Source organism: Spermophilus citellus (assembly GCF_964194105.1).
Source record: "Spermophilus citellus genome assembly, chromosome: 1".
Taxonomy (NCBI): Eukaryota; Metazoa; Chordata; class Mammalia; order Rodentia; family Sciuridae; genus Spermophilus; species Spermophilus citellus.
Window position 1 is genome coordinate 268,062,862 of NC_138182.1, and position 27,006 is coordinate 268,089,867.

General features: G+C 35.7%; 1 protein-coding gene across 2 annotated transcripts in view; it reads right to left on the minus strand.

Annotated features, from left to right (window-relative positions):
* NADK2 (NAD kinase 2, mitochondrial) overlaps window positions 1-27,006 on the minus strand; it is a 51,552-nt gene that overhangs the window by 2,301 nt on the left and 22,245 nt on the right. Inside the window, exons 6-12 of one of the 2 annotated variants that reach the window (XM_081291428.1) lie at window positions 26,291-26,427; window positions 23,176-23,254; window positions 19,167-19,232; window positions 17,793-17,888; window positions 11,083-11,138; window positions 10,897-10,950; window positions 8,557-8,680 (exon numbers count right to left, since the gene is read on the minus strand). In XM_081291428.1, coding sequence (XP_081147554.1) covers window positions 8,557-8,680; window positions 10,897-10,950; window positions 11,083-11,138; window positions 17,793-17,888; window positions 19,167-19,232; window positions 23,176-23,254; window positions 26,291-26,427 — 612 coding nt within the window. The remainder of the gene's footprint in view (window positions 1-8,556; window positions 8,681-10,896; window positions 10,951-11,082; window positions 11,139-17,792; window positions 17,889-19,166; window positions 19,233-23,175; window positions 23,255-26,290; window positions 26,428-27,006) is intronic. The other variant, XM_081291427.1, reaches the window with a different exon arrangement.

Sequence of the window (27,006 nt, forward strand, 5' to 3'; positions counted from 1 at the left end):
CAGCTAGCCACTGAGGTATTATTATGCTAAGATTTACATTCATATGCAAATTGGACTCCTGCTGTTCACCTTGGCCTACTACTGGACTCATGTTACGGGGACTCATGGAGAGTTCCCATTGGTTGGGGAAGGATAGTAGGAGGAAATTCCGGGGGAGGTCCGGGGGACCCCGGGTCCCGGGAGACGGCGGTTCCGGTTAGACGCCCACGTGGGAGGACCGGTTTTTTGCTTGCTGGCGCTGAGAGTGTTGGCGGTTTTTTCAAAATAAAGTTTTGTTCCTGCTTGAGTGGCTCGTGATTCTGTGCCCAGCCAAGACTGCAGCATTTGGCGGCCCGGACGGGGAACGCCTGAAACTTAGAGGTGAGTAAAACTGCTCGCCCCTGAGGGAAGGCGACAAAATGGGTGAACATTTAGAAAAATAATGTGTTCTTGTTTTGATTTATTTTGTTTTTATTTCAAGCTCCCTAGCCCTAGAATTTTCTCAGGCGAACTGGGAAAAATGGTTGGCTCAAGGTTTGAAGTTATTCGGTCCTGAGAAAGAGAAAATTGATACAACCATTGTCTGTTCCATTTTTGTTTCATTCTGTTTCGGCTTTGTTTTATCCTATCTTATTGGGTTACGTTACCTTTATAGTAGATTAGAATCCAGTAAAAAACAAACTGAAAAACTGCTAAGTAAATTGTTAGAGGTCCAGACTATGGTAGAAAAAACGCTAGGTCAAGCAAAAGAGAAGGTTTCTCAAGCTAGTCAGACAGAGGAGAATTTAAAAAAAGCAAGCTTAGAGGAAAAGCAGCCATCAGGTGGAGAATTACAACAGGAGGTTGCTACTAACTCCGTTCTATCACCAGAGGGCGTAACTCAACCAACAGCTCCATCTACCGCTGAGCGGCCCTCAACTCCCGTAGTTGATGGACGGAATTCTGAGGCAGGACCCCAAAGATTAGCATGCCCTGTACTTGAGCAGGCAGGAGGGCAACGAATTCACCGTGCTTTAGATTTCAAAACAATAAAGCAATTAAAGGAGGCTGTAACGACCTATGGGCCGCAAGCTCCCTTCACAATAAGCATGGTCGAATCTGTTACCAACTTGGACATGACACCAGCAGATTGGGCTAACATGTGTCGATCTGTGCTAAACGGAGGACAATATTTGTTATGGAAGGTTGCCAATGAGGAATTTTGCATGGAGACAGCTAGGCGAAATGCAGAAGCTGGTTATCCTCAAAGAAATATGGACATGCTATTGGGAAAGGGACCATATGAGGGTCAAAGACAGCAAATTGAATATGACCCTGGCGTATACGCACAAATTGCTGTAGATGCAGTTAGGGCATGGAAAACTTTACAGGGGCATGGAGACTTACAAGGTCAATTATCTAAGGTAATACAAGGAACTAATGAACCTTACGCTGAATTTGTAGATAGACTTATTCAGTCAGCCTCTAGGATATTTGGTAATACAGAACAGGTAATGCCATTTATAAAACAACTGGCTTATGACCAAGCAAATCGTTGCTGCAGAGAGGTCATTAGACCATGGAAACATGAAGATTTAAACACATATATTAAATTATGTAGAGACATTAATGAACAAGGGCAAGTCTTAGCAGCAGTACAACAGGCTTTAGATGCCAGGCCAAAAACATGCTATAATTGTAATCAAACAGGACATTTTAAAAGGAGTTGCCCCGTAAGAGGAGGGTTTAACAAAGCTGGATATCAAAGGAATAGAATACCGGGTATTTGCCCACGATGCCATAGAGGGAAACATTGGGCTAATGAATGCCGTTCTCAAACCACCATAGAGGGTATTCCGTTATCAAAAAACGGACAAGGACCAAGTGTTTACCCACGATATCGTGGAGAAAGGTATCAGGCTCCATTGCCAAAAAACGGACTAGAGGGCCCAATGCCCCGGGGCCCAAAACCACAAATATATGGGGCAATGGAGGAACCCAACAGCACCATCAAGGTAGTGCCCAGGACGCATTATCCATTAAATCCCTCATCAGACAAACTAGAGGGAGCACAGGGCTGGACATCTGCGCCTCTGCCAGAGCAGTACTAACCCCAGAGATGGGAATTCAAATCATTCCCACAGGAGTAAAAGGACCTCTTCCCCAGGGAACAGTAGGCTTATTATTGGGACGCAGTTCTTCTACACTAAAAGGACTTATGATAAGTCCTGGGGTAATTGATCCCGATTATGAGGGTGAAATAAAAATTATAGCTAGTTCTCCAAGAGGTATATCAGTAATTTCACCAGGAGATAGAATAGCACAGTTATTAATAATACCCAGCCTGCATGATAAATTTTCCAGTTGTAATGTAGAAAGAGGTTCCAAGGGATTAGGCTCCACAGGTGTAGATTGGGCTATGCTGTCTTTAAATTTAGATTCTCGCCCAATGCTAAAATTAAATATTCAAGGACATGACTTTAATGGGCTGCTGGACACAGGTGCTGACCTCAGCATAATATCTTGTCAAGAATGGCCAAAACATTGGCCATTACAACAAGCCACTCAAACGCTTCGAGGCCTAGGAGTGGCAACAAATCCCCATAGAAGTGCTATGGTATTAGATTGGAGGGATCCTGAAGGATGTGAAGGAACTATACAGCCCTATGTATTGGATCATCTTCCTGTAAATTTATGGGGACGAGATGTCCTAGATCAATTAGGATTGACATTAACAAATAACATCAATCCTAACGCGCCCACTACTAGGGCTAAACAAGGCTTTAGGAAAGAAAAAAGATTAAGAGAACAAGAACAAGGTATGACAGCACCTATTCAAATAGATCAAGAAATAAATAGACATGAATTGGGTTTTCAGAAAGGGCCACTGAGACAATCAAAATTACTTGGAAATCAGAAAGACCAGTGTGGGTTCCTCAGTGGCCCCTGACTAAAGAAAAGATACAAGTAGCCCATGACTTGGTCAGACAACAATTAGCGGAAGGACATATACAACCTTCCGTATCCCCCCATAATACTCCCATTTTTGTCATTAAAAAGAAATCTGGTAAATGGAGATTATTACAAGATTTAAGAGCCATTAATAATGAGATGGTTATTATGGGACCTGCTCAATCAGGGATTCCTCAATTGTCTGCTTTACCAAAAACCTGGCATGTTTTAGCTATAGATATTAAAGATTGTTTCTTTTCAATTCCAATTCATCCCGAGGATAGTCCACATTTTGCATTTACTATCCCTGCACTGAATCATGAAGGTCCTGATCAGAGATATGAATGGAAAGTACTCCCTCAAGGGATGGCTAACAGCCCAACTATGTGTCAAATTTATGTTAATAAAGCAATCCAGCCACTTAGAAACCAAAATCCTGAACTACAAATATTTCACTATATGGATGATGTGTTATTGGCACATAAAGATAAAAACACATTGCTAGAATGTTATGCCGCACTTACAAACTTATTGAAAAATTATAATCTAGAGATAGCAATAGATAAAGTACAATTAAATCTTCCAATTAATTATTTAGGAGTTCTATTATCCTCAACCATGGTCCGTCCACCAAAAATTCAAATACGAGTAGATCAACTCAAATCACTTAATGACTTTCAAAAATTATTGGGAGACATAAATTGGATAAGGCCTTATCTAGGCATACCAACAGGAGAGTTAGGACCTTTATTTGATATTCTAAAAGGTCCATCAGATCCAAATTCACCCCGCATGTTAACGCCTGAAGCAAGAAAAACATTAAAAATCATTGAAACGTATATGGAAAATATGCATTTGGATAGAATTGATATAAGTTTGCCTTTATTATTTATTGTACTACCAACAAAAAATATTCCTACAGGAGTATTTTGGCAGGAAGGTCCATTATTGTGGATACATTTATCTTATTCTCCTAACACTATTCTTACTAGATATCCTGAGGCTGTAGGACAATTAATACTCAAAGGAATAAAAGCAGCTAAGGGAGTATTTGGGATTTCTCCCAATAAAATTATCACTCCATATACTATGGATCAAATTGATGAGTTAGCTTATGAGTTAAATACTTGGGCAATAATCATGTGTAAAACTAGTGTTTCATTTGATAATCACTTACCATCTAATCCTTTGTTGTCTTTTTGGTCTAAGCATCCTGTAGTTTTTCCAAAAATGACAAGAAAAACCCCTATCATAAATGCTCCAAATATATTCACTGATGGGTCAAACAATGGTACAGCAGCAGTAGTTACTCCTGATCAAACTTTTACATTTTTAGTACCCAAACAATCAGCTCAAAAGGTAGAGCTTAATGCAGTATTACAAGCTTTTATGATGTTTAAAGATTCTGTATTTAATTTATTTTCTGATAGTCAGTATGTAGTTAATGCTATAGTATCCCTTGAAGATGCTGGTAGGATCTCACCTTCTTCTACTGTTTTCTCTTTGTTTTCCACTATACAAAGTCTAATCTGGGACCGAAAAGATCCATTCTTCATAGGTCATATCAGGGCACATACAGGATTGCCTGGAGCCCTTAGTATGGGCAATGAACTAGCAGATAAATCTACACATGACATACATATTTTCTCCACAATAGAAGAAGCTATAAATTTTCATAAAAGGTTCCATGTCAATGCTAATACTTTACAAAAGCGTTTTAAAATAACTAAAGAACAAGCCAGACATATAATAAAACAATGTCAAAATTGTGTGACATTTTTACCACAAGTTAATCTTGGAGTCAATCCTAGAGGACTGATACCTAACCATATTTGGCAGATGGACGTCACACACTTGCCAGAATTTGGAAAATTAAAATATTTACATGTTACAGTTGATACCTCTTCCGGATTTTTGATGGGCTCCCTTCATGCCGGAGAAAAAACTAAAGATGTTATAGCTCATTGCTTACAAAATTTTGCCACTGTGGGCGTTCCAAAACAGTTAAAAACGGACAACGGTCCTGGTTATACTTCCACCTCTTTTAAACAATTTTGCTCATCATTTGGTATTACTCACATAACAGGAATTCCATACAATCCACAAGGACAAGGCATAGTTGAAAGAGCTCATCAAACTATTAAAATGTACTTATTAAAACAAAAGGAGGGAATTGGAAAGGGGTATATATCCCCCAAAGATAAACTTAAAATAACCCTTTTTACTCTAAACTTTTTAAATTTAGATTCATCGGGACTTAGTGCTGCGGAAAGACATTTGTACCCCAAAAATGTACATAAGCCTAAGGTACTTTGGAAAGATATTCTAACAGGACAATGGAAAGGCCCGGATCCAGTGATAGTCTGGAATCGGGGCGCTGTCTGTGTTTTCCCACAGGATGAACAGCAACCGATTTGGATTCCAGAGAGATTAACTAAAACAATTTCTACAGAAAAAGAAGATGATTTGACTCAAATCCATAACAGCTGACATCCAAAGCTCCAGCTTGGCTATTCTTACATCTGCGACAGTGATTAACCAAGGTGTTTTTTTCAATATCTATTTTATTATTGCATTTTTCCACATCATAAAGTTCTATTTTATTTTTGAGCTCATACAAACCTAGGTTAATGTTTTTCTGATCAGTTTTATTTTTTGACTGTGTTTTATTTTTTGACTGTGGAGTTTTTAAACATTGCAATGGAGATTTCACCTAGGTATAGTTACAAGGCCTTTATTTACTATTGTCTTATGTGTTGTATGTTGTGTGCACACTTCTGTTTTGTGTTGTATGTCTGTATGTGTGTATGTCCATATTTCTTATATGAGGAGCGCTCATGAAAAAATGGATCCAAATTTTTTCTTTATTCACGTGATTTATATAGTTTAATTTAAATTAGGTAAACAGCTGTTAATGATTGTTTTTAAAGATGGTTAACAGATCTGTTTGTTTGCTAATTTAAATTTGGTAAACAGCTGTTAAGGATTGTTTTTAAAGGAGTTTAACAGATCTGTTTGTTTACTTTCACCTTTCCTTTTTATTATATTTAATAATTCTGTTCAGGATAATGTCTCTTTAACATCATTGCCAGAATTTCCATCTCCATCCCAATTCCAGTGAAGACTGAGATAAAACCAAACTACAGCTTCTATGATAGCAATCACAGTAAACTGTATAAACTGATGCATCAATGAATATAACTCAACAAGTAATGCTATCAAGGACTTGATTTACTTTGGGAGGAAATGGACATATTGATAGACTCCTCCAATTTGAACTGCTTGCAGAACTTGCCTGGACTATATATCAGTTACATACATTGTGAAATATCATCTGGTGCACCAAATTGTGGTACTGCTGGCATATCTTTGCTGATGGTGTCACCAGTGATGCAATTTCCTTGCCAGCTCACCCCATGTTTATTGTGGTAATACTGGCATATCTTTGCTGATGGTGTCACCAGTGACGCAATTTTTCCAAGGAGCCATCAATTGGCTTGGTGTCGTGGCATTTCTGTATCCTCCTCCCTTCTACTAGTGATGGTCTAAAATTTGGGGGCCAACAGAGGTGAGGCAAAGAACCTTACCCCCCCACTGGCACCAAGGCAAAATTTGGGGGCCAACAGAGGTGAGGCAAGAACCTCACCCCCCCACTGGTGCATAGGCCTATCCACAAGCATGGCTGAATGCTGGACCGGTAGTCAGCGACGGGTTGCTCTGATTACAGTGGATTCAACCTAAGACAGGAAGCTGACGCCTAAAGGTCAGTTCTCCCATGACGGGTAAGAACCATATGTTAAATTGGACAACCTACCAGGCACGGTCCCTAGCCACATTGCTTGTTACTTAATTAAACAGAAGGGGGCAGATGCTAGGAGCCACAAGCAAAATATATGATGTATGGCACCTTTGGTTGTAAAGCCAGCTAGCCACTGAGGTATTATTATGCTAAGATTTACATTCATATGCAAATTGGACTCCTGCTGTTCACCTTGGCCTACTACTGGACTCATGTTACGGGGACTCATGGAGAGTTCCCATTGGTTGGGGAAGGATAGTAGGAGGAAATTCCGGGGGAGGTCCGGGGGACCCCGGGTCCCGGGAGACGGCGGTTCCGGTTAGACGCCCGCGTGGGAGGACCGGTTTTTTGCTTGCTGGCGCTGAGAGTGTTGGCGGTTTTTTCAAAATAAAGTTTTGTTCCTGCTTGAGTGGCTCGTGATTCTGTGCCCAGCCAAGACTGCGGCAGTACATCAGTTTAATTTTCATTTCCTGGATGAACAATAATGTCAAGCACCTTTCTCATGCTTACTGGATACCCACTTTTTGTGAAATGCCTAAGACTTTTGGTGCTTTTTCTACTGGTTTGGCTACCTTTTCATTGATTTGCAGAAATTTTTATATACAGGTTGAGTATCCCTTATCCAAAATGCTTGGAACCAGACAAGTTTTGGATTTTAGATTTTTTTCAGATTTTGGAATATTTATATACAAATAGTGACATCATGAGCTTGGGACCCAATTCTAAATACAAAATTCAATTGTTTTATGTATACCTTATATATACATAGACTGCAGGCAAATGTATACAATATTTCTAGAATGTATGCATTTTTTACTGTAACTCATCACATGACATCGGGTATGTAATTTTCCACCTGTATTTTCATGTCTGTGCTCACAAAGTGTAAGAAACTGAAGCATTACAAACTAGATTTTCAGATGGGATGTTCAACCTGTACTTCTATTCTGGTTATGAGCCCATTGCTGCAGATAAGTTTTGCAAATATCTTTCTCACTCTAGCTTGCCTTTTTCTTAATAGTATCTTTTGATTATTAGAAATTCTTAAATCTAGTATAATTAAATTTATTAGGGAGTCACTTTTAGGGAAAAGGTGACAGAAATGAACCCCACTCCAACCAGGTGGTGTACACCAGTAATTCCAGCAAAGTTGGGAGGCTGAGGCAGGTGGATCATAAGATAGGGGCCAGCCTCAGCAATTTAGTGAGGCCCTAGGCAGCTTAGTCAAACCCTATATGGAAAAATTTTTTGAAAAAAGAGCTGGAAACGTAGCTCAGTGTTAAAATGCCCCTGGATTCAATCCCTCATATTAAAAATAGAAAAAAAGAAATGAATCCTACTCTAACTTTGTGAGCCAGGCACAGTGGCACACACCTATTATTCCCAGGTACTTGGAAGCCTGCAGCAAAAGGATCACAATATGAGGTCAACTTCAGCAATTTAACAAGACTCTGAAAATTTTTTTAAAAAGGGGGTGAGGCCCTCCGAGAATGTAACTCAATGGTATAGGGCCTCTAGGTTCAATCCCTATATTACTGCAATAAACAAATATTAATTTGTTCTTATTGTCTCAACACATTAAAAATACAGTAAATCAACATCACCCAATTAAATAAATATACACCTTATTTTCACTTAAATTTTGGTTTCCCTAAAATAACAATAAATTTGAAAGAAAGTGTTTTAGCCAGGTCAGCATGATACCTCATTAGTTGCACAGATTCTACTTTTCCTGATAGAGTAAGTTAAATAATGAATCTAATGAAGCTGAATACTCTTACAAACAAATGTGATTTTAGTGGATGACAGAGATGAAGAGAGTCACAAATCAGACCAAGTATGCTTACTTTGAGGAGAAACAACGCTGACGACTGCTTGAGAAAACTCTGTTTGCTATTGGTTCTCGAATACTGAAAAGTATTTTTGGTTCTTCTGGACTGTACAGCAGTGATTCATTATATTCATTTGTTACTACAAAGGGGAAAAAAACAGTAGCACATTCAAAAAGGATAGTCACTTCTGAGAAGGGTAAAATGAAATATAAAGGCCATCCCCAACTTAAAAAGCCACTCTGTTCCAAAGGTCTGTTAGGTAAGCAAGTTTCCTGGCACTTACAACATATATCCCACTAAAAGAACACCAAAAACAAAAGCCTTAGAAAAACCTTAGAAATAAATATCAGGTTCCACAATTATTAGCCCACAGTACAATGGAAATAGATACAGTTTGGGTGGGGGGGGGGGTGCTGGGATAAGTTACTATGAAGCAAGTAATGAAGAAACAGAACTAGTTAGACACACTCAAAAATGTAACTCAAGTTGTCATATTCTCCTGACAAGTTCTTTCCAGAGCTCCATGTCAAAGAGTTGATGTTAACACTCTTGATATAAAATGCAGTCTCAAACAATGATAGGCAACATGCTTTCTTCAATGAAACTGTCATTACTCAAGATATTTCTAGAAATCAGTAGGCCCTGCTTTCTCTCCATCCAAGAGGCACAGGAAGGTTGGCATGAAAAGTACCAGTGGTTAAAGACAACCGTATAAGATGGTGCAGTGGCACATGCCTGTGGTCCCAGCTACTCAAGAATCTAAAACAAGAGAATCACTTGAGCCCAGGAGTTTAAAGGCTACTATGGGCAGCACAGCAAGAAGCTCTTTATAAAAAAATAAATAAATAAGGTGATGAGAAGGAGGAGGTTTGAGTGGGGAGTACACCTGTATAAAGAAATCAGGCTTGAAAGTAAGTTTAGTTGAGCACCATGTTAAAAAAAAAAAATCACAAGCCTGTCAAATAATCTACTTTTTTATGAAAGTATAATCTGAATTACAAATACTCCTCAACTTAAAACAGAATTACATCTGATAAACCCACCATGAGTTAAAAATATTATAAATTAAAATCACCTAACCCAGTGAACATCATAGCGAAACAGAATCTAGGGTATTAACTATTTCCTCTCCCAATCTTATAGCAAACAGGGAGCTGGAGCTCAGTGTCATGGGAAAAGATCAATATTCAAAATTCAAAATACAGTTTCTCCTGAATGCACAACACTTCTGCATTATCAAGTTGAAAAACCATATTTGGCTCTTTAAAAAACTTCATCTACCCACAAAAATTAAAATTGGCCTCCTTGGGAACACATTACATAAAACATGTTAGCTCTGACAGAAGATTCACAATAGTTCCAGGAATGTCCGTCACAGGGATTGTATTACTGGCATTCACCACTACTTTTGAATAAGACAGTCAAATCTTCAAAGTAAAAACATCCATTAAATAAAGCAATTATATACTAAGATAAAAATATACATTTTATATATATAATTTATATGTCTGACATAACTTCAGTTTCACATATGTTTTTTAGGTCTTTGACACATATTTGTACAAATTTATGAGGCACAATGTGATGTTCTGATTCATGTATACACTGGGTAGTGATGAACTCAGGGTAATGAGCATATCTGTCACCTTACACTTTTATCATTACTTTATGGTTATATTTTAAGCTAAATTATATAATTAAGAATTGATTATCATATGTATCTAATTTTCCTTCCTTTGATACACATTTAATGCTAATGCTAGTTGACAAACCACAATTAAAACCATCTTTTTGGTCTCAAATTCAAAGAACAGAATCTTTTATAAAGAGAAGAAGCCATGAAAAGATAAACACAGACAAGGAAGAACCTTCCATAATGGCACACTGAATTAAGGTATGCCTTTCCTATTTGGAGGACATGAATTTTCCTATACCCCATTACATGTCTACAGTTCCAATGTTTTGATATAAGGATTATATTTAGGGCTGTGGTTGTAACTAACTGGTAGAGCACTTGCCTAGTATGTGTGAGGCACTGGGTTTGATTCTCAGCACCACATACAAATAAATAAAGAAAGGTCCATCAACATGTAAAAAAAAATATTTAAAAAGGGTTATATTTCATAGTTGACAAACTTTACAAAATAAAAGTCCAACTTTAAACTTTAAATGTAGTTAACTTTAAATGTAGTTATGTAATTTAACTACATTTAAAAGGATGAATTAAAGAGCACGTTTGAATCCAAAAAAGTACTGTGCTTTCCTAATTGATCAATATTCCACATTGTCATTATCAAAATTAATTCAAAACTAAATTGTTATTTATATTAATGATGAATATCATCTGTTACTGACCTTTCTCTACCAATTCTCTGTTTAATGGAAGATTCAAATTTCCTTGTCGTTTTGCTAATAAAAGAGAAAAAGGGAAATATCTTCATTAAATAGTTCATATCATATAATAACTAATACATATCATATATGCATTATATAGCATATAACAATCATGTTATAATATGTAATAGCTGTTTTGGTACTCACCAATATTTAAAACATCTTCCACAGCCTGAGTTGCAACCCTGTTAATATTGAATGACCTAGAAACAAAAATCACATAATTCTTTTTTGTATTAATTCTAAAAACATGCTTAAAATGAAAAGTGAACAATCTACTTAATACAGAAAGAATCCTTAGAAATTATTGTTACAAATGAACACAGTTAACAACTGACAATGTTTTGATATAGGTATTAGAAAAGAAATATTCTCATATACTGTTAGGAATACAAAAGCTACAGTTGGAAAGTAATTATGTACTATCAAACTTTAAAATGAACATACTTCTCAATCTAGCAATTTATCCTAAAATATACTTCAAAATATAATGCACTTGGATATATACAGGAAAACTTACTGAAGCACTGTTTATAACTGTAAAACAACTCAAATACACACCCAGAGGAAGGTGATGAAATAAATTATATTAGAGCTACTAGTTATATGATATTAAAAAGAACTGCTGAGTGTAGCTGTGCACTCCTTTAATCCGAGCTACTTGGGAGACTGAGGCAAGAGTATCGCAAGTAACAATTGAGAAAAGTCCTAGACAATTTAAGGAGACCCTATCTCAAAATAAAAAAGATTGGGGATGTAGCTCAGTGGTAAAGCACAAGAGAACAAGAGAGAGACAGACAGACACAGACAGATGCACTGAGAAAGAGAAACAAACCACCAATATGTGCTGATGTGGAAGGATAACTAAGATATTAAGTTAGAAAGCAAGAGGCATTATAATAAGGTGTGTGTACATACTAGAGCTATGAAATGATAAATACTAACTTTTTACTATATATATCCTTTTGTACTATATAACATGTTACTTTAATAGTTTGCTCAAAGATGAGAAATGTACCTTACGATGCCAAATTCTGTCACTTAAAAATAAATATTAGTACAAAATAGATAACCTTTTTAAATTTTTAAAATTTTTTTAGTTGTCGATGGACTTTTGTTTTATTCATTTATATGCAGTGCTGAGAATCGAACCCAGTGCCTCACCCATGCTAGGCAAGCACTCTGCCACTGAGTCACAACCCCAGCTCCTAAAATAGATAACTTTTACAAATATTCCTGTCCTGACATTTATAAAGATCATAAGGAAAGTTTTTTTAAAAATTCAGATAATTTAAATTTCTACTGCCTCATACCTCCTCTTACATGAACTTATAAACCAACATAACTTAAACTTAAATCAGTGGCTCTTAACTTCAATGCAGGAGTTACTCCCTAAACTCTCTAACTCTATACATTCACATTTGTATACAAATACAAAAACACTTTGGACATTCAAGAAAAACTATAGATACACAAAAATTTACATGTAAAATTTACACTCCAATTTCACATTCCAACCACACCAACCTCATTCTTGCCTCTCTAACTTTGCTCAGACTTTTGAATTACAATATATAATAGGCAAAAGACAGTGACTAGTTTGTCCTTATAATAAAGACAATTTATAAGGAGTTTTTTTTTTAAGTCTTTTTAAAGTTTTTTTAAGTCTTTATAAATTTCTAACTCCTGTGAATTACAACTAGATAAGATTATTTTCCTATGGTTGTAATCTAGACCTTAGTGAATTCATAACTATTTTTAGGAAAGAAAGACCAATAATATGCCTACACAGGTGTTAGCTAGGACACAACATACTTTTTGTTTGTTCTAAAATCTTCACCATTCTAAAAGTTTCCATTTGAAATCAGATATAACCTCTACTAAAGATATAACCTATAATAAATTGAACCAGGCATAATGACACACATCTGTAATCCCAGTGACTCAGAGGCTGGGGCAAGAAGATCAGCCTCAACAAGACCTATATCAAAATAAAAATAAAAAGGACTGATGATGTTATAATAAGGCACCCCTGGCTTTAATCCCCAGGTACAAAAAAATTTAAAAATTTAGACAAGAAAATAGAAGGTAAACTGAGTAGCTTTTCTTCATCTGCTACTAATATTTCATGCACAGAAACACCTCTTCACTCTTAAGTCTAGTAGTGTGAAATGTACGGAGGAGAACTGGGAACAGTCTTAAGAAGAAACTCTGACACACTCTAGAGTATTTGTGATAAACTAGATGATGTAATTATCACATACCTCCAAAGTATTTGTGGAAAATTAAATAATGTAATTATCTTGGCAGAGAACTGCAATAAGGGGAGAGAAGGGGCACTTGGTATGCAGGACAATCACTATATCCCACCCCTGTGGAACAATTTCTAGAAATGCAAAGATGAAATTCATAATTCATAATCACGTGGCTGAGTTCTAGCTAAAAGAATCATGATAGATGTCACTTCCAAGCCTGGCTCCCCAGCCTCCCAGGAAACCCTCCATGGTTTCCCTCCTCTTGTGGCTTGATATAGATGAGTACAGCGACTTCAAGAGCTGTGTCTAAAAGATGGCAGAGTTACAGAATGGAAGGAACCTGGCCCCCTATATAACCACTTGAAGGGGAGCCACCTGTCAATTAGGAATACCCACTCTGTACTTTATGAGAACAAGAAATAAACTTCTATTATGTTAAACCACTGAGATTTGGAGTTTATTAGTTACATACAAAAAGTTAGCTAACCTGAGTCCTACATTTCCACATTTCTTTTTGAAGACAAAGACTGAGGTCACTTAAGAAAACAAACTTTTCTCTATCAAGAATTAAAAGAAGAGCCAGACACGGTGGTGCATGCCTGTAATCCCACTGGCTCGGGAGGCTGGGGCAGGAGGATCAAGAGTTCAAAGTCAGCCTCAGCAAAATCAAGATGCTAAGTAACTCAGTGAGGCCCTGTCTTTAAATAAAATATACAATAGGGCTGGGGATGTGGCTCAGTGGTTGAATGCCCCTGAGTTCAATCCCAGGTACCCCCACCTCAACAAAAAATTAAAAGAAGAGAACAAGAAATAGATTACACTGATCTTTGCTTTTCAATGTCTCCTTAGAACTTTGCAGTTTAAAGTTAAGACTAGAATTTAAATACTGGCTTCAACATTTATTAGCCTCACAGTCAGGGGCAAGTCAGTTAACTTCCAAGGCATTTTATATTGTTAAATTAAAATCATATATGTTGAAAGTATTTGTGAGAAATTAAATAACGTAATTACCTTGGAATCAAAAAAGTGCTCAGAAATAGAAGTGTGCTAAAACATCAGGATATATAGAAATGTCTAGCTTTCCCCCAACCCCTATGACCCTTGGGGCTTCTCTTCTCCCTTGCATTTTATTAAGAGAAAATCAAGCATAGCAAAAAAAAAACAAAAAAAAAATCATCAAAAATGGGAAGGAGGAGGCAGAACATGTAGGAAGAAACAAGTTATATAGGACAAAGAGCCTCTAAGGTGACAGGAGTTAGAGAGCTCTATTAAAGCATAGGTGATAATAGGTTTTAATAAGCAATGCAGAGAAGGCTGAAATTCTAAACTAAATCTTACTTATCCAGATGCAACACAGACACAGAACTCAGACTAACAGGTGCATGTAAAGGGTGAGCATTACAGCAGTTGTCATTCTTTATATTCTTCTCATTACTGGAAATTGGAAGACTAAAACTATCAAAATTACACTCCAGGGCAGAAAGTCAAAGTCCCACTGCCTTTAGCAAAAGCACTATTTCACCAAGATTTGCAAGCTTATCTTAACAATTCTTCAATAAAACTGCTATGGTTTGAATACATCCCCCAAATTCATATTTCAGAAACTTAATCCCAGCGCAACAATATTGAGCTTTAAGAGGTGATTATATCTAAGGCTCTGCCCTCACAAGTAGGTTAATGCTGTTACCTCAAGGGTGGGTTCCTGATAAAAAGATGAATTCAGTCCCCTCTCTATCACCCTTCTACCTTCCATGATGGAGTAACACAGCAAAAAAGCTCTTACCAAATTTCAACATCTTGATATTGAACTTTACAGCTTCTATAACTGTGAGAAATAGAGCTATTCATTATAAATTACCCAGTCTATGTTGTTCTATTACAATAAAACAAAATGGACCAAGACAACAACCTAAAGACTCATCCTTCAATTGTGTGGCCTCTGGAGATGGCTTAGAACCCTTCTTCTTCTCTACTTAAAAGCTGACTCTCCTTTATAAGGTAGCACAATTAACAGTGATACAGTGAAAAAAGCACTGGTTTTTCAGTCAAGCACACCTGTGCTTGCATCAAAGTTCTGAAAGGAGTTACATGACTTTGGGCCTTAACATTTATCCTTGCTAAGCTTACCATCTTCCTTTATAAAAGGGAGATATTACTGTATCTTTTTAAGACTTCTATAAGAATTAATGCATGAAAAGCATCTAGTACAGTACAAAGTAGCAGGGGCTAAATAACTGACAGCTTGTATTATAATGCATAGACTATAAACTTACAGAATCAAAGAAGTTCAGAAGTAATATTATTGCACCTGTTCCATTTCTCTCATCTTGCAGGTAAGGAAATGTGTATGGTTGCAAAGCTAGATAGCAGTTTAACCAGCACTCCTAACTCACAGGCAAGTACTTTTTAAATTATGACACAATTCACATTCTTATGGATAAGAATACTGGGGGAAAAGAGAAAGAACCTGGGGAACTACTTCTAATTCTTACTCCAATTTTCAACAAGTGCACACCATGTTCAATAGAAGCTGCTGTTATGACAAATGAAAGTGGTTAGTTGCAATGTTTCCAATTTAATCTATGAGAAAGTCATAAAATAATTTTATATGGGATATTAGATGATCAAATTTTTCTTTAAATAACTATGGAAAAAGTAATTTTAGAAATGTTACTCTCAACTAGCCCTCAGGAAAATTAAATGTTAACCTATCTTTTAAAATAATACTTATTTTTCCCAAAATATTATTTTATTTGGCAACAACTGAGTTTTTCCTTAAAAGATACAAAGTTACTTAATGTGACAAATGATATAATAAATGAAATTATACAATATCTGAAAATTACTTCAAAATACCATGGGACAGAAGACATAGGTCAGGTTAGTACACAGAGGAAACAACATTGGGCATCAGTTGATAATTACTGAACTGCCTAATGGATACATGGGGATTCATTACACTACTTTGTCTACTCTTACATCAATTGAAAATTTTCTACAATAAAGTTTTAAAAGTCATATTGAAAAAGCAGGCAATAAAACTCTAAATTAAACCATCCAAACTTAAAATCAATTTGATAACACTGGTTTAACTATTATTGTGAGCTTGTAGTCATTTATTAGAAAAAAATATTTGAGTAAATATATATTAGGCACTATGTGTACACACACACACACACACACACACACACACAGAGGAAAACAACAGTAGTCACCATCTCAAATCCCTAAAGTTGTTCAAACTAGCTGGGTATTAGCATATTAGATTACTAAGAATGTGATAGATGCCATAACAGCACTATGAGAGAAGTGCTAGGGAAGGACAAAAAGGGGATTAATTCATTGTGCTTATGAAAGGAACTGTGTGTTGATGAAGATTTCATAAGGAGAATGAAGACTGGATTTTTTAGCTAGTGGATGCAAAGTTGAGAGTGCTCAGACATTCAAAGTAGGAAAAACTTGCATTGAGCAAAAACAAAAAGGCAAGAGAGAACAAAATATGTGCTAAGAATTGCAAATAGCCTGTGGTATCTGCAGCTAGTGATGAGTAGGGGTAAGGGCAGAAATAAGGCCAGTAAGGTACCCATGGCCACATTTTATAAGCCTTTACATGACAACTAAGTAATATGAACACAGTCAGGGGTCAATGAAAAGTTTTAAGGCAGAACACACAGAGGCAAATCTATCTACACTTTAGAAGTTACTACTCTGTTAATAGTGTGTAGAGGACAATCAGAAGAATAAAAGATGAGACACAAAAGACATCCACTAAAAAGATGGGGGCCTGGATAAAAGAAGCTGCAATAGGAACTGAAAAAGATGAGCAAATATTTGGGATATGCAATGAGCTGGATTAGAGATAAGGCTGTACAGAGAGGGGAATGAAGAATGGAAAGACGGAAAGGTCAGAGCAAGGTTTTGAGAAGTGATGTTTTTTCTCTGGAGCATAGAGATGGTTGAATATTGATGGTATTAAGCAACACAAGGAACATGGAAAGAAAAACTAAGTTCAGTTTTAAATGTGTTGGATTTGACGTCTATTAACATTCTATCTAGCAAATAATTTTAGAATATGAGTATGTTCTTGGGAAAGAAGACAGTCACAAATATGTTTGGGTGGCATCTGCATGTTTCCTTTGGTTTGAAACAGGGTCTCTGTTACCCAGGTTGGCCTCAATCTCCTGGGCTCAAGAGATTGAGATCTTCCTACCTCAGCTTCCTTAAGTAGCTGGGTCTACAGGTATCCAGCTCCCAGCCTCTTTTTGTATTATACTTTGTGTTCATTTACTATTTAAAATATTCTTAACATTTAAAAAGTATATAATATCCCAAACCGCTTCCCATTTCCTTTTATATCTTTATAAACCTAGTGCAGTAGGCCCAATAATGACCAATCCAAGTTGCAGGCATAACCCAAGAAGTCTAGGCAGGACTACTAGACCCAGGTGGTGAGTGAATCAGAAACTGGGCCAAACCTACACAGTAACACCAGCTACCTCTTATGCACCAGAGATCTTAGATGCCCCACTATGAGGTGCCAAATAAGTTACATCACTTAAAATGTTTCACAAATCTTGATAAGCAACATCCCAAACTACTCACCAGGCCTTGGATCCCGTTCCAGTACACAAATTGAGCCCTGAGCTCTTCTGTTTTTCCCACGGGCCATCATCAACTGAAATTTCGTAGTAGGATGCCCTATGAATTGATAATATAAAACTGTTAAGTTTATGATTCACAATAAAGAAATAAATAGTCTTCTTCAGAACCGATAAATTCTAAGTAAGTAAGTCAACTTAGCTAAGACATCTTACTTAGTAGGCACATCTCTAAGTTACTAGTTCCAATTTAAGTGAAAAAAGTTATAAGGAAAAAAAATTGCATGTCTGCATGTCTTTCTGATCCATATTCTCCTTTCTATCTTTAATATTTCAAACAGGGGCTATACATTTTTAGCTAGCATTGCTGCTACTGCTCTTATGAAATCTAACACAGCTTCATATCAGGATTCAAAAAAGAAAATAACATTCTTAGGTAAATTTCATTCTTGATGGTTAGTCCTTGATATATCTAAATCTGTATCTAATTTTTTGAATTACTAATGGCTTCTGTTAAACTTGTTTCTTAAGTTATATGCTAATACACCACCTTTTAAATTGGTAACAGTTAAAGTTGTAAAGAAAAACTTCAACCAATTCTCTATTAGCAGACAAAACTAAGAAAAAAAATTACAACTGTAATTTCTAAAAGATTATATTTCTTAGAACACTGTATAAATATGAAATCAAATGGGTTTCCTGACACTACCAAAAGTGATACTATTCTTTAACTCCATGCATACGTAAATGATTTAAAATTATGCAAAGAACTTCCGAAATGTGTAAAAGCCTATTTTGTAAATTATCTTAAAATAATGGTGTCAACACTAAATTATTTTCAGCAAATACAAATGTTAAATCTTAATAACAACTTTTCAAAATAATGACAATGATTAGACGTGATTGCAAACACTAACACTCTGGATGATTTATCACTTACTCTAACCCTTTCAAATTTCTCCTGCAATCTCTTCATTTGTGGTGGTTTTACATAATACAACTCCTTTTCATTTTTTTCTCTGAAGTTATCATTTCTTATAAAAAATAGCACACCTACTATGCACATTTAACCTATTTCATAGTTTTGTTACATCTTCCTAGAAAATTCATGTTAGAAGCCTATTATGTACAGACAAGCCAAATCCAGAGAAATGGTTGCTACTATGCTAGAATCAAGTAGAAACAAGAAATTAGAAGTAAGTTGGGGTAGAAGAGAAGTACAAGGAGAGAGAAAGAAAAGCAAGTTGGATAAGAGATGCTGAGTCAAAAAAATGAGCAAATTTAGTGTCATTCTCACATGCAGGTTTATTGAAATTAGTCAATTTAAAGAATTTTTGTTTTGGGGAAATTATTTTTTTAAGGCAGCAATAAAACTCACAGTCCCTTTAGAGTGGGTATACTTCTTCTTAAATTGTCCACTGCTACAGCCCAAGAATAAGACATTCTAGGTTAGGACAAATAAGAGAAAAGAAAAAAAGAGATTGGGCTTTTAAAATGTTCTTAAATCTAAGAACATTATCAATGAGGCAGGAATAATATTGCTGCACTTCATATTTTCCAAGCGAAGTACTTAGGTTTTTGGAACACAGTAAAGCCTCAACATAGGGTCTGGAATCTGAAATAATGGGCTTACATAAAAATTCCAACACTAACTAATGATATAACCTTGGGCAATTTATTTTAACCTTCCAAATCTTAATTTCTTTGCAGTGATAAATTCGACTACCTTTCTCATAGGGTTTTTGTAAGCATTAATGAGATAACAAACAATACACAGCTTGATACATAGCAGACATCCAATAAATGGTCATTTTTTCCCTATGGCTCTTACATCACAGAATCTTTAAAAGTAAGTTCTAATACCCCCAATATTTAACCAAGTTCAATAGTATCAGAAACCAACTCACTGCTGCCCTTATCTTAGTAAAGATAGTAAAGAGACATTATCCTTGGGACTTCACTGCCTCCCCACATATATCATCTAGTCCCAGGTTTTTCCTTTTATAAGTTATTTTTTAGTTAAGTACAAAGAATAAAGCAATGCTAGTTGAATCTTGAAGCAGTTAACCATAAATCATTAAATACACAAACAGAATAAAATAAGCCATCAAGTGGCTTGCATAGACAAAGCATAAATTCACAAAACATTTTACCTTTGTTCTCTATTTAATTTAATGGACTTTCTCCAATATCACTTGAAGTTGTTGCTGTCTTATGTGTTGGCAATAATAACCAGATTATATCACTAGTTATGGTTACATTTTCTCCTCCTCTCTTTCATCACATAATACCTACTATTCACCTTCATATTGATTCAAACTTGATGTATAATCAAAGAAAACAATTTATATATAGCATAGACCTTACTATGTTAAATACATTTTTACATGTTAGTATATTTTTAAGTTTATTTCCTTGAAGAATAAGGTTTACTTTTTTTTTTTTTTGAGAATTTTTAATATTTATTTTTTAGTTCTCGGCGGACACAACATCTTCGTTGGTATGTGGTGCTGAGGATCAAACCCGGGCCGCACGCACGCCAGCCGAGCGCGCTACCGCTTGAGCCACATCCCCAGCCCAAGGTTTACTTTTAAGACTTTTAAAAATTATATATTTTTCACCCTCCAAAAAATTGAAATACTTCCAATGACCTGCACATTGTATCCCCAATGACTAGCACATTGTACATAACAGCTACATGATATATTTTTGTTGGATAAATTTGATATTACATACAACAAAAAAATAACAATTCAAAAATATTATTCAAATCATCCTGCTGACTTAGGTTGTTTTGTTTTTGGTATAGAGATTGAACCTTGGGGCACTTTACCACTGGGTTATATCCCTTGCCCTTATTAAATAAATAAATAAGCTTAATTCTTTTTACTATAACTTGAGTTGATAATAAAGCTATTTACTATTGTCTACAATGTGGATATATTTTAGTTAGACAAATTTTTCTCATCATAACTAAACTCTTTACAAAAGTAAATGGCTTGAAACAAAAGAATTACTAAAAATTCCATGAATTTAAAAAGTCAGGGAATCAATTACACAGCCCCTAAATAGTCACAGGGTTCTGGTAGTAGTAAGTGGGACATAAAACACATACTAATCTTCTATCCGTAACTTACTGATATCTATAAAAATGATAGGGTCTAAAGTACTGTCAGGGTCTAAAGTACTACCAAAATTTATATTAACTTTACACTATATAAGTCAATTTTTAGCTAGTTAATAAATACATGTCATGCAAAAAATAGTAAAAAAAATAAATTGACAAATAAGCCTAAATCACACTTAGGTCCCATACAAGAAATTTTATTGTTAGGAAAGCACATACTATATTTTTATACTACTAATGAGGAACCATATTAACTTTAATTTTTCTTACTAATGGTTATGATTTTGAACTGTATTATGATTTGGATGGTATTCCCCAAAAGCCAAGAAGGCTTAGAGAAGAAATGATTAGGCTATTAGAGCTTTAACCCAATCAGCAAATTAATCCCCCTGATAAGATTAACTGGGTGGTAACTGAAGACATTTCGGGTACAGCTAGAGGTTGGTCTTTGGAGGCTTGCATTTGGGGTATGCATTTTATATCTGAGGAGTGAAGTCCCTCTGCTTCCTGATCATCATGTGAGCTGCCTTCCTCCACCACACTCTTCTACCATGTTGCTCTGCCTCATCTCAAGCCCCCAAAGTAAAGGAGCCAGCAGTCTATTGATTGGGACTTCTGAAACCCATAAGCCCTCAAATAAACTCTTCCTCTTCTATAGTTGTTCTTTTAGTCACAGAAGTGGAAAAGCTGACTAAAACAGAAATTGGTACCAGGAGTGGGGTTGTTGCTATAATTAACCTGACCATGTGGTTCAGAAGCTTTTGGAGCTCTTAGAATTGGTGGGAGGAATTTTGAGATGCTTAGGAGTACAAGCTGGAAATGGTTTAGACTCTTGTAAGCAGAGCTTAATTTCTACTTCTGGTGGGAGCTCAGAAGACCAGAATGCCTACAGGACCAAGGACAGTAAAGACAGGGCTCAAGAGGAATCAGAGGAGGATTCTATTGGAATTTGGAGTAGAAGCCATTCATATTATGCTCTGGCTGAAAAGTTGCCTGCATTTTGCCTGTGTCCTGAGACTATATGTGAGGCTGAGGCTGATTTTTAAAGCAAAGGACTCCTTACTGTGGTGGAAGAAATTTCTAGACAGCATAGCATTCAGGTGGTGGCATGGATATTGCTGGCAGATTATAGCCAAATTTATTGTGATAATCAGGAGAAGAAAGCAGAGAAAAAAGACTTGAAAAACTTAGACTTGAAAGGTGGGTCACTGGGGGTGTGCCTTTGGGGTATGTTTTTGCATTTGGCGAGTGGAGTCTCTACTTTCTGATCATCATGTGAGCTGCTTTGCTCTACCACACACTCTACTGCCAGGATGTTTAGCCTCACCTTGAGCCCCAAGGAATGGAGCCAGCTGTATATTGACTGAGACCTCTTAACCTGTGAGCCCTCAAATAACTTTTCCTCCTCTACAATTGTTCTGGTTGGGTCTTTTAGTTACAGCAGTGAAAAAGCTGACTAAAGCAAACTATCAATATAATTTTCTTCAAATGTGTTACACTAAAAAGAACACATCACCACCTAGGTAGCATTCTTGTCAATAATGCCTTATCTGAATCTTATCATGAAGTGAAAACAAAATTATACAAATAAAAAAGAAAAAAATGGTAATTCTGCAAACCAGCTGGCTTAGACTACTCTAAATTATTAATATCATAAATGACAAAACAGGTGGGGCTAAGGAGCTATTCTTAATTTTAAAGGACTGCAAATGAGCAGATGCAATGTGTGATTCTTAATTGGATCCTGGATAAAACCAAGCAAACAGACAAATCAACTTTAAGACACTAAGGCCAATTAATGGAGAAATTCTCTATTATTTGAGAAAGGTCTTGCTATATGATCCAGGTTGGCTTCAAACTCCTAAATTCAAGCTGGGACTATTGCCATTGCACTCAGCTCTAGTGGAAAAATTTAATATGGACTATCTATAATATAGAATATTATATCAATTGCATATACACTTACTATATCCCTCATTAAATATTTACAAAGCACCTAATATAATAAAGATACTGGGAAGTATTAAAGAAACCTGATACTGTTTAATGTAGGGTTTCACAAATTTTTCTGGTCATGAACCTTTCTTTTCCCTTAATATGTATCAACAGGTATGATGGTTTGGGGAAAAATTTCATTAAATAATTTCTACTACTTATACAGTATTAATTATTCACAAATCTTAGTCAACTTTTGGACATTAATATCCAAAAAGTACTAACATATTAAATTATATAATCAAGATCATAGGTTTAAAAATACCTGGATGATAGACTCTCCCCAATAAAGACTTCATTTAGAGCTCTCACTGGCAAAAGTTGGGGTCCTGAAGTCTCCGACCCTGCAGTAATAGGAAGGAAAAAAATTACCAAGAGAGCTCCTTGAATTTTAGAAGTATTATAAAATGAAGCTTCTGTTTCTCCAGATTAAATCTTATTTATTCTTGAAACAATTTTTCCAGAGTAATAAAATACATTAATTCAATTCACAGTCCTTGTCACAGCTTTATACCCTGCAAGTTTCAGAGGTAAAACTGACCAAGTAGGGCTGTGGTTATAGCTCAGTGGCACAGCACTTGCTTAGTATGTGTGAGGCACTGGGTTTGATCCTCAGTACCACATAAAAATAAATAAAATAAAGGTATGTAAAAAAGGCAAATATATTTTTTTAAAAACTGACAAAGTACACCTAAAGAAGTGCCATCTTGGATTTAGGTATCAAATTACATGCATGGTTCATGTTAGAAACCAAACTAGAAATGAAAGAATAAAATCAGTTATTTTGTTTTTCAAATAAAACCTCAAAAAAGGTTTTTAGCTACAAAAGCATCATAGAAACACTACAAAATCTCCCTTCAGGACTCCTAAAACATGTCATCTTTTATTTTTTAAATCTATAAGACTGTGTGCTTGGTTTAAGTAATTTTCCTTGATGATTATTTAAGCATCACTCCATCCCAGAAAACTCCAAAAGATTTTTAGCGTTTTTTTGGATCAAACTTGAGATTATTACCTTCAAGAGTCTCCCCTTAACTTCATCAGTTTCCAAATAGAAATTCCAATCTTATCTTCTCAATGTCACAAGTAGCATATTTATTGCACTCAAGTATCACACAACAGACAAGTACCATGTGGCAAGTTCACTTTTCTGTCTCTTCTACCATTTTTCCTAAGTCCATACTTAAAAGTCAATCCCTTTGTGGTAGGCAGCCTCTAAGATGGTCCCCAATGATTCAGGCCTCCTGGTATTCAGACCCTTGTGAATACACCTACTCTCCTACATCAAAAAACAGGGTTGTCCAAACTGACAAATAGAATATGGCAGGTTGGCAGATTAGGAAAGAGGACACTGGCTTCTACGTTGGCCCCTCTCTCTCAGCTCACTTGTTTAGGGAAAGGTGTGCAACAAGCAGCCCTCTGGAGATGCAAATGTGCTAAGGAACAGAAGCCACATGCTAACAGGTGATAAACTGGGAAGCAAATTCTCCAGTCCTAATCCCATCTTCAGACCCTAAACCAAAACTACTCAGTCATGATGCTCCTGGATTCCTGACCCTCACAATCTATATAAAATTATAAATATTTAAAATACTAAATGTTGCAATGACACAGCAATAGACAACAGATACTAATACACAACAGATACTGAATACACTAATAGAGCACCAGTGTCACCAAAAACAGTCACTGATCTATTCTCCTCTGACTAGCTAGCCTAATTTTATATTTTTATGTTTACTAAAGAGAACAGTAATTATATTTTTCTTATTTAACTATTCCTTTAAATAAAAAATATTGTTATTACAATACAATCTTTTGAGCACCTGCTATTTGCCTAAATTATCAGTTTGAACTCATAATACAGTAGACAAAGTTTGACACAAATAGCTATATAAAAAGACTTTGTGCTTAATCAAATGTGACTGCACTTAAGACTGTAAAACAGGCTAACTTTTGAAACCATCTTAATTTGCTACTAGATATATTCATGGCTTCCTGAAAGTTTCACAAATGTAAAACACTAAAATTTATTGTTTAAATTTTTTTGGTTTATTTGGTACTGGGGATTGAACCCAGGGGCACTATACCTCTGAGCTAAACAAAAATCAAGTGGGATTTTATTTGGGGAAAAAAAAATCACTTTTTCCCTTCTCTTACTGGCAACTGAACCCAGGGGTGTTTTAGCACTAAGCTATATCCCCAGTCCTTTTTATCTTTCATTTTGAGACAGTCTCACTAAATTGCTGAGGCTGGCCTGGAACTTGGGATCCTCCTGCCTCAGAAGGAGTCACTGGGATTACAGGAGTAAACCAGTACACCTAGCAAAAAGTATACACTTTACAAGTTTATTAGACTATAAATCTATAAACTACCATGAAAAAGCTCTGAAAGATAATAAAAAGGATATAAACATCAGGTAGCATGACAGAGCAGAGACAGAAAGCAAAAAAGTAAAATATAGATTCCTGATAAGTTTACCCAGAAAAATGAAACATTGGAGGAAAAAAGTATCTTTTTATACAGTCTACAAATATTTCTCTTGGGATCTTCCTGCACCAGGAGAATCTTACAGTTTCTGGAAAAACTAGAAAAATTTAGCTAAATAATAATCCATAAATTAGCTCACAATTGAGAATTCACCTTAACCCTTATATAAAAAAGGTACAAATTACCTTCCTTTTATATTCTCCTTAAAATACTTCAAATGCAAATCTTAAAGCTGGAATGCAAATTTACCCAACAAAAAGTGTGGTTTTATTTTTTTTAGGTACAGCAATTGAACCCAGGGGCACTTAATGACTGAGCCATGTCCCCAGCCCTTTTTTATTTTTTATTTTGAGACAGGGTCTTGCTAAGTTGCTTAGGGCCTCCAATTGCTGGTCTGGCTTTGAACTTGTAATCCTCATGTCTCAGCCTCCCAAATACAGGGATTACAGGCTTGAGCCCCTGTGCTGAGCTAAAAAGGTTTTATTTAATAATAACAGTAACTATGGTAAATGTACCTTAAGGTATAATATGAAATTTTCTCCAGATTAGCTCATTTTATATCACTGCTTTTTCTTTTCTCTTGACATTTCAAAGAGTAAGTCCAAAGATCTTCCCTTAAATATCAACTATTCATTTAGGTATTTCATAATCTTTCCCTGATCTAGTTTTTAAACCTGTTCCAGAAAACATTTTCTCTAGAAATATGCTATATTTCTTACTCTGGATTTTAATTACAATAAATTTTACAGCAGAAGGATTTCACTGTACTTCCTTAAGAATTATCAGGGGCACTAAGTTAACTATAAATTATACCCCATAGAATTAGAAGTCAAAAGAACCAGAAGTTAAATATTGCCCTAAACGCTGATTCTTATTTCCAATCTACCTACTTTCATCATCAACTCTTTCAATGTTGAAGGCTCTGCTATGCTGATTCAGACTTAGTTGCTGTTCATGAAGGTCCACAGGAATGGGGTTTATGCCAGTCCCTTCAAGGTATAACCTGATACGCTGCCTCCATAACCACCTTAGAAGAAAGAGTAAAGAAAAGAAAGTTAGGCTAAAATAGAATACACTACACTAGGATTAGACAAAATAATAAATTTTAAAAGTAAAAATGCATATTCAAAACAGGCTATTCTATGATAAATTATACCAGAAACACCTAAAATCCAGGTTCCTGTTCAAAGACAGATTCGGATGTTTATTTTTCTTTTCAGTTATAATGGAAATACCTAATATATTCATACAAAGTCTTCCAAGTAATTTGAACTAAAATGAAACCTTTTTATCAGGAATCCATTAAGTCCTGGACAATTGAGCTAGACACAGTCTTATATTTTCCTCAGCAAAAAGTATTATACAAAAAAAAAAAAAGTATTCTAAAATCAAATGATGGTATTTTTAAGGCAATAAAAGGAAAAAGATTAAAAAGTAACAAATGTAACATTACACTAAAGTCTTATATGATGCTTTTGGTAAAAGTAAAGAAAAAAGGAATTGTGTTTAATTGATTTCAAAACCAATAGGACAGATTCTGCTGGGTAAGCATACAAAAGTATATTCCCACTTGGGGAGTTATAGTAATTTCTATAGGTATCAAATT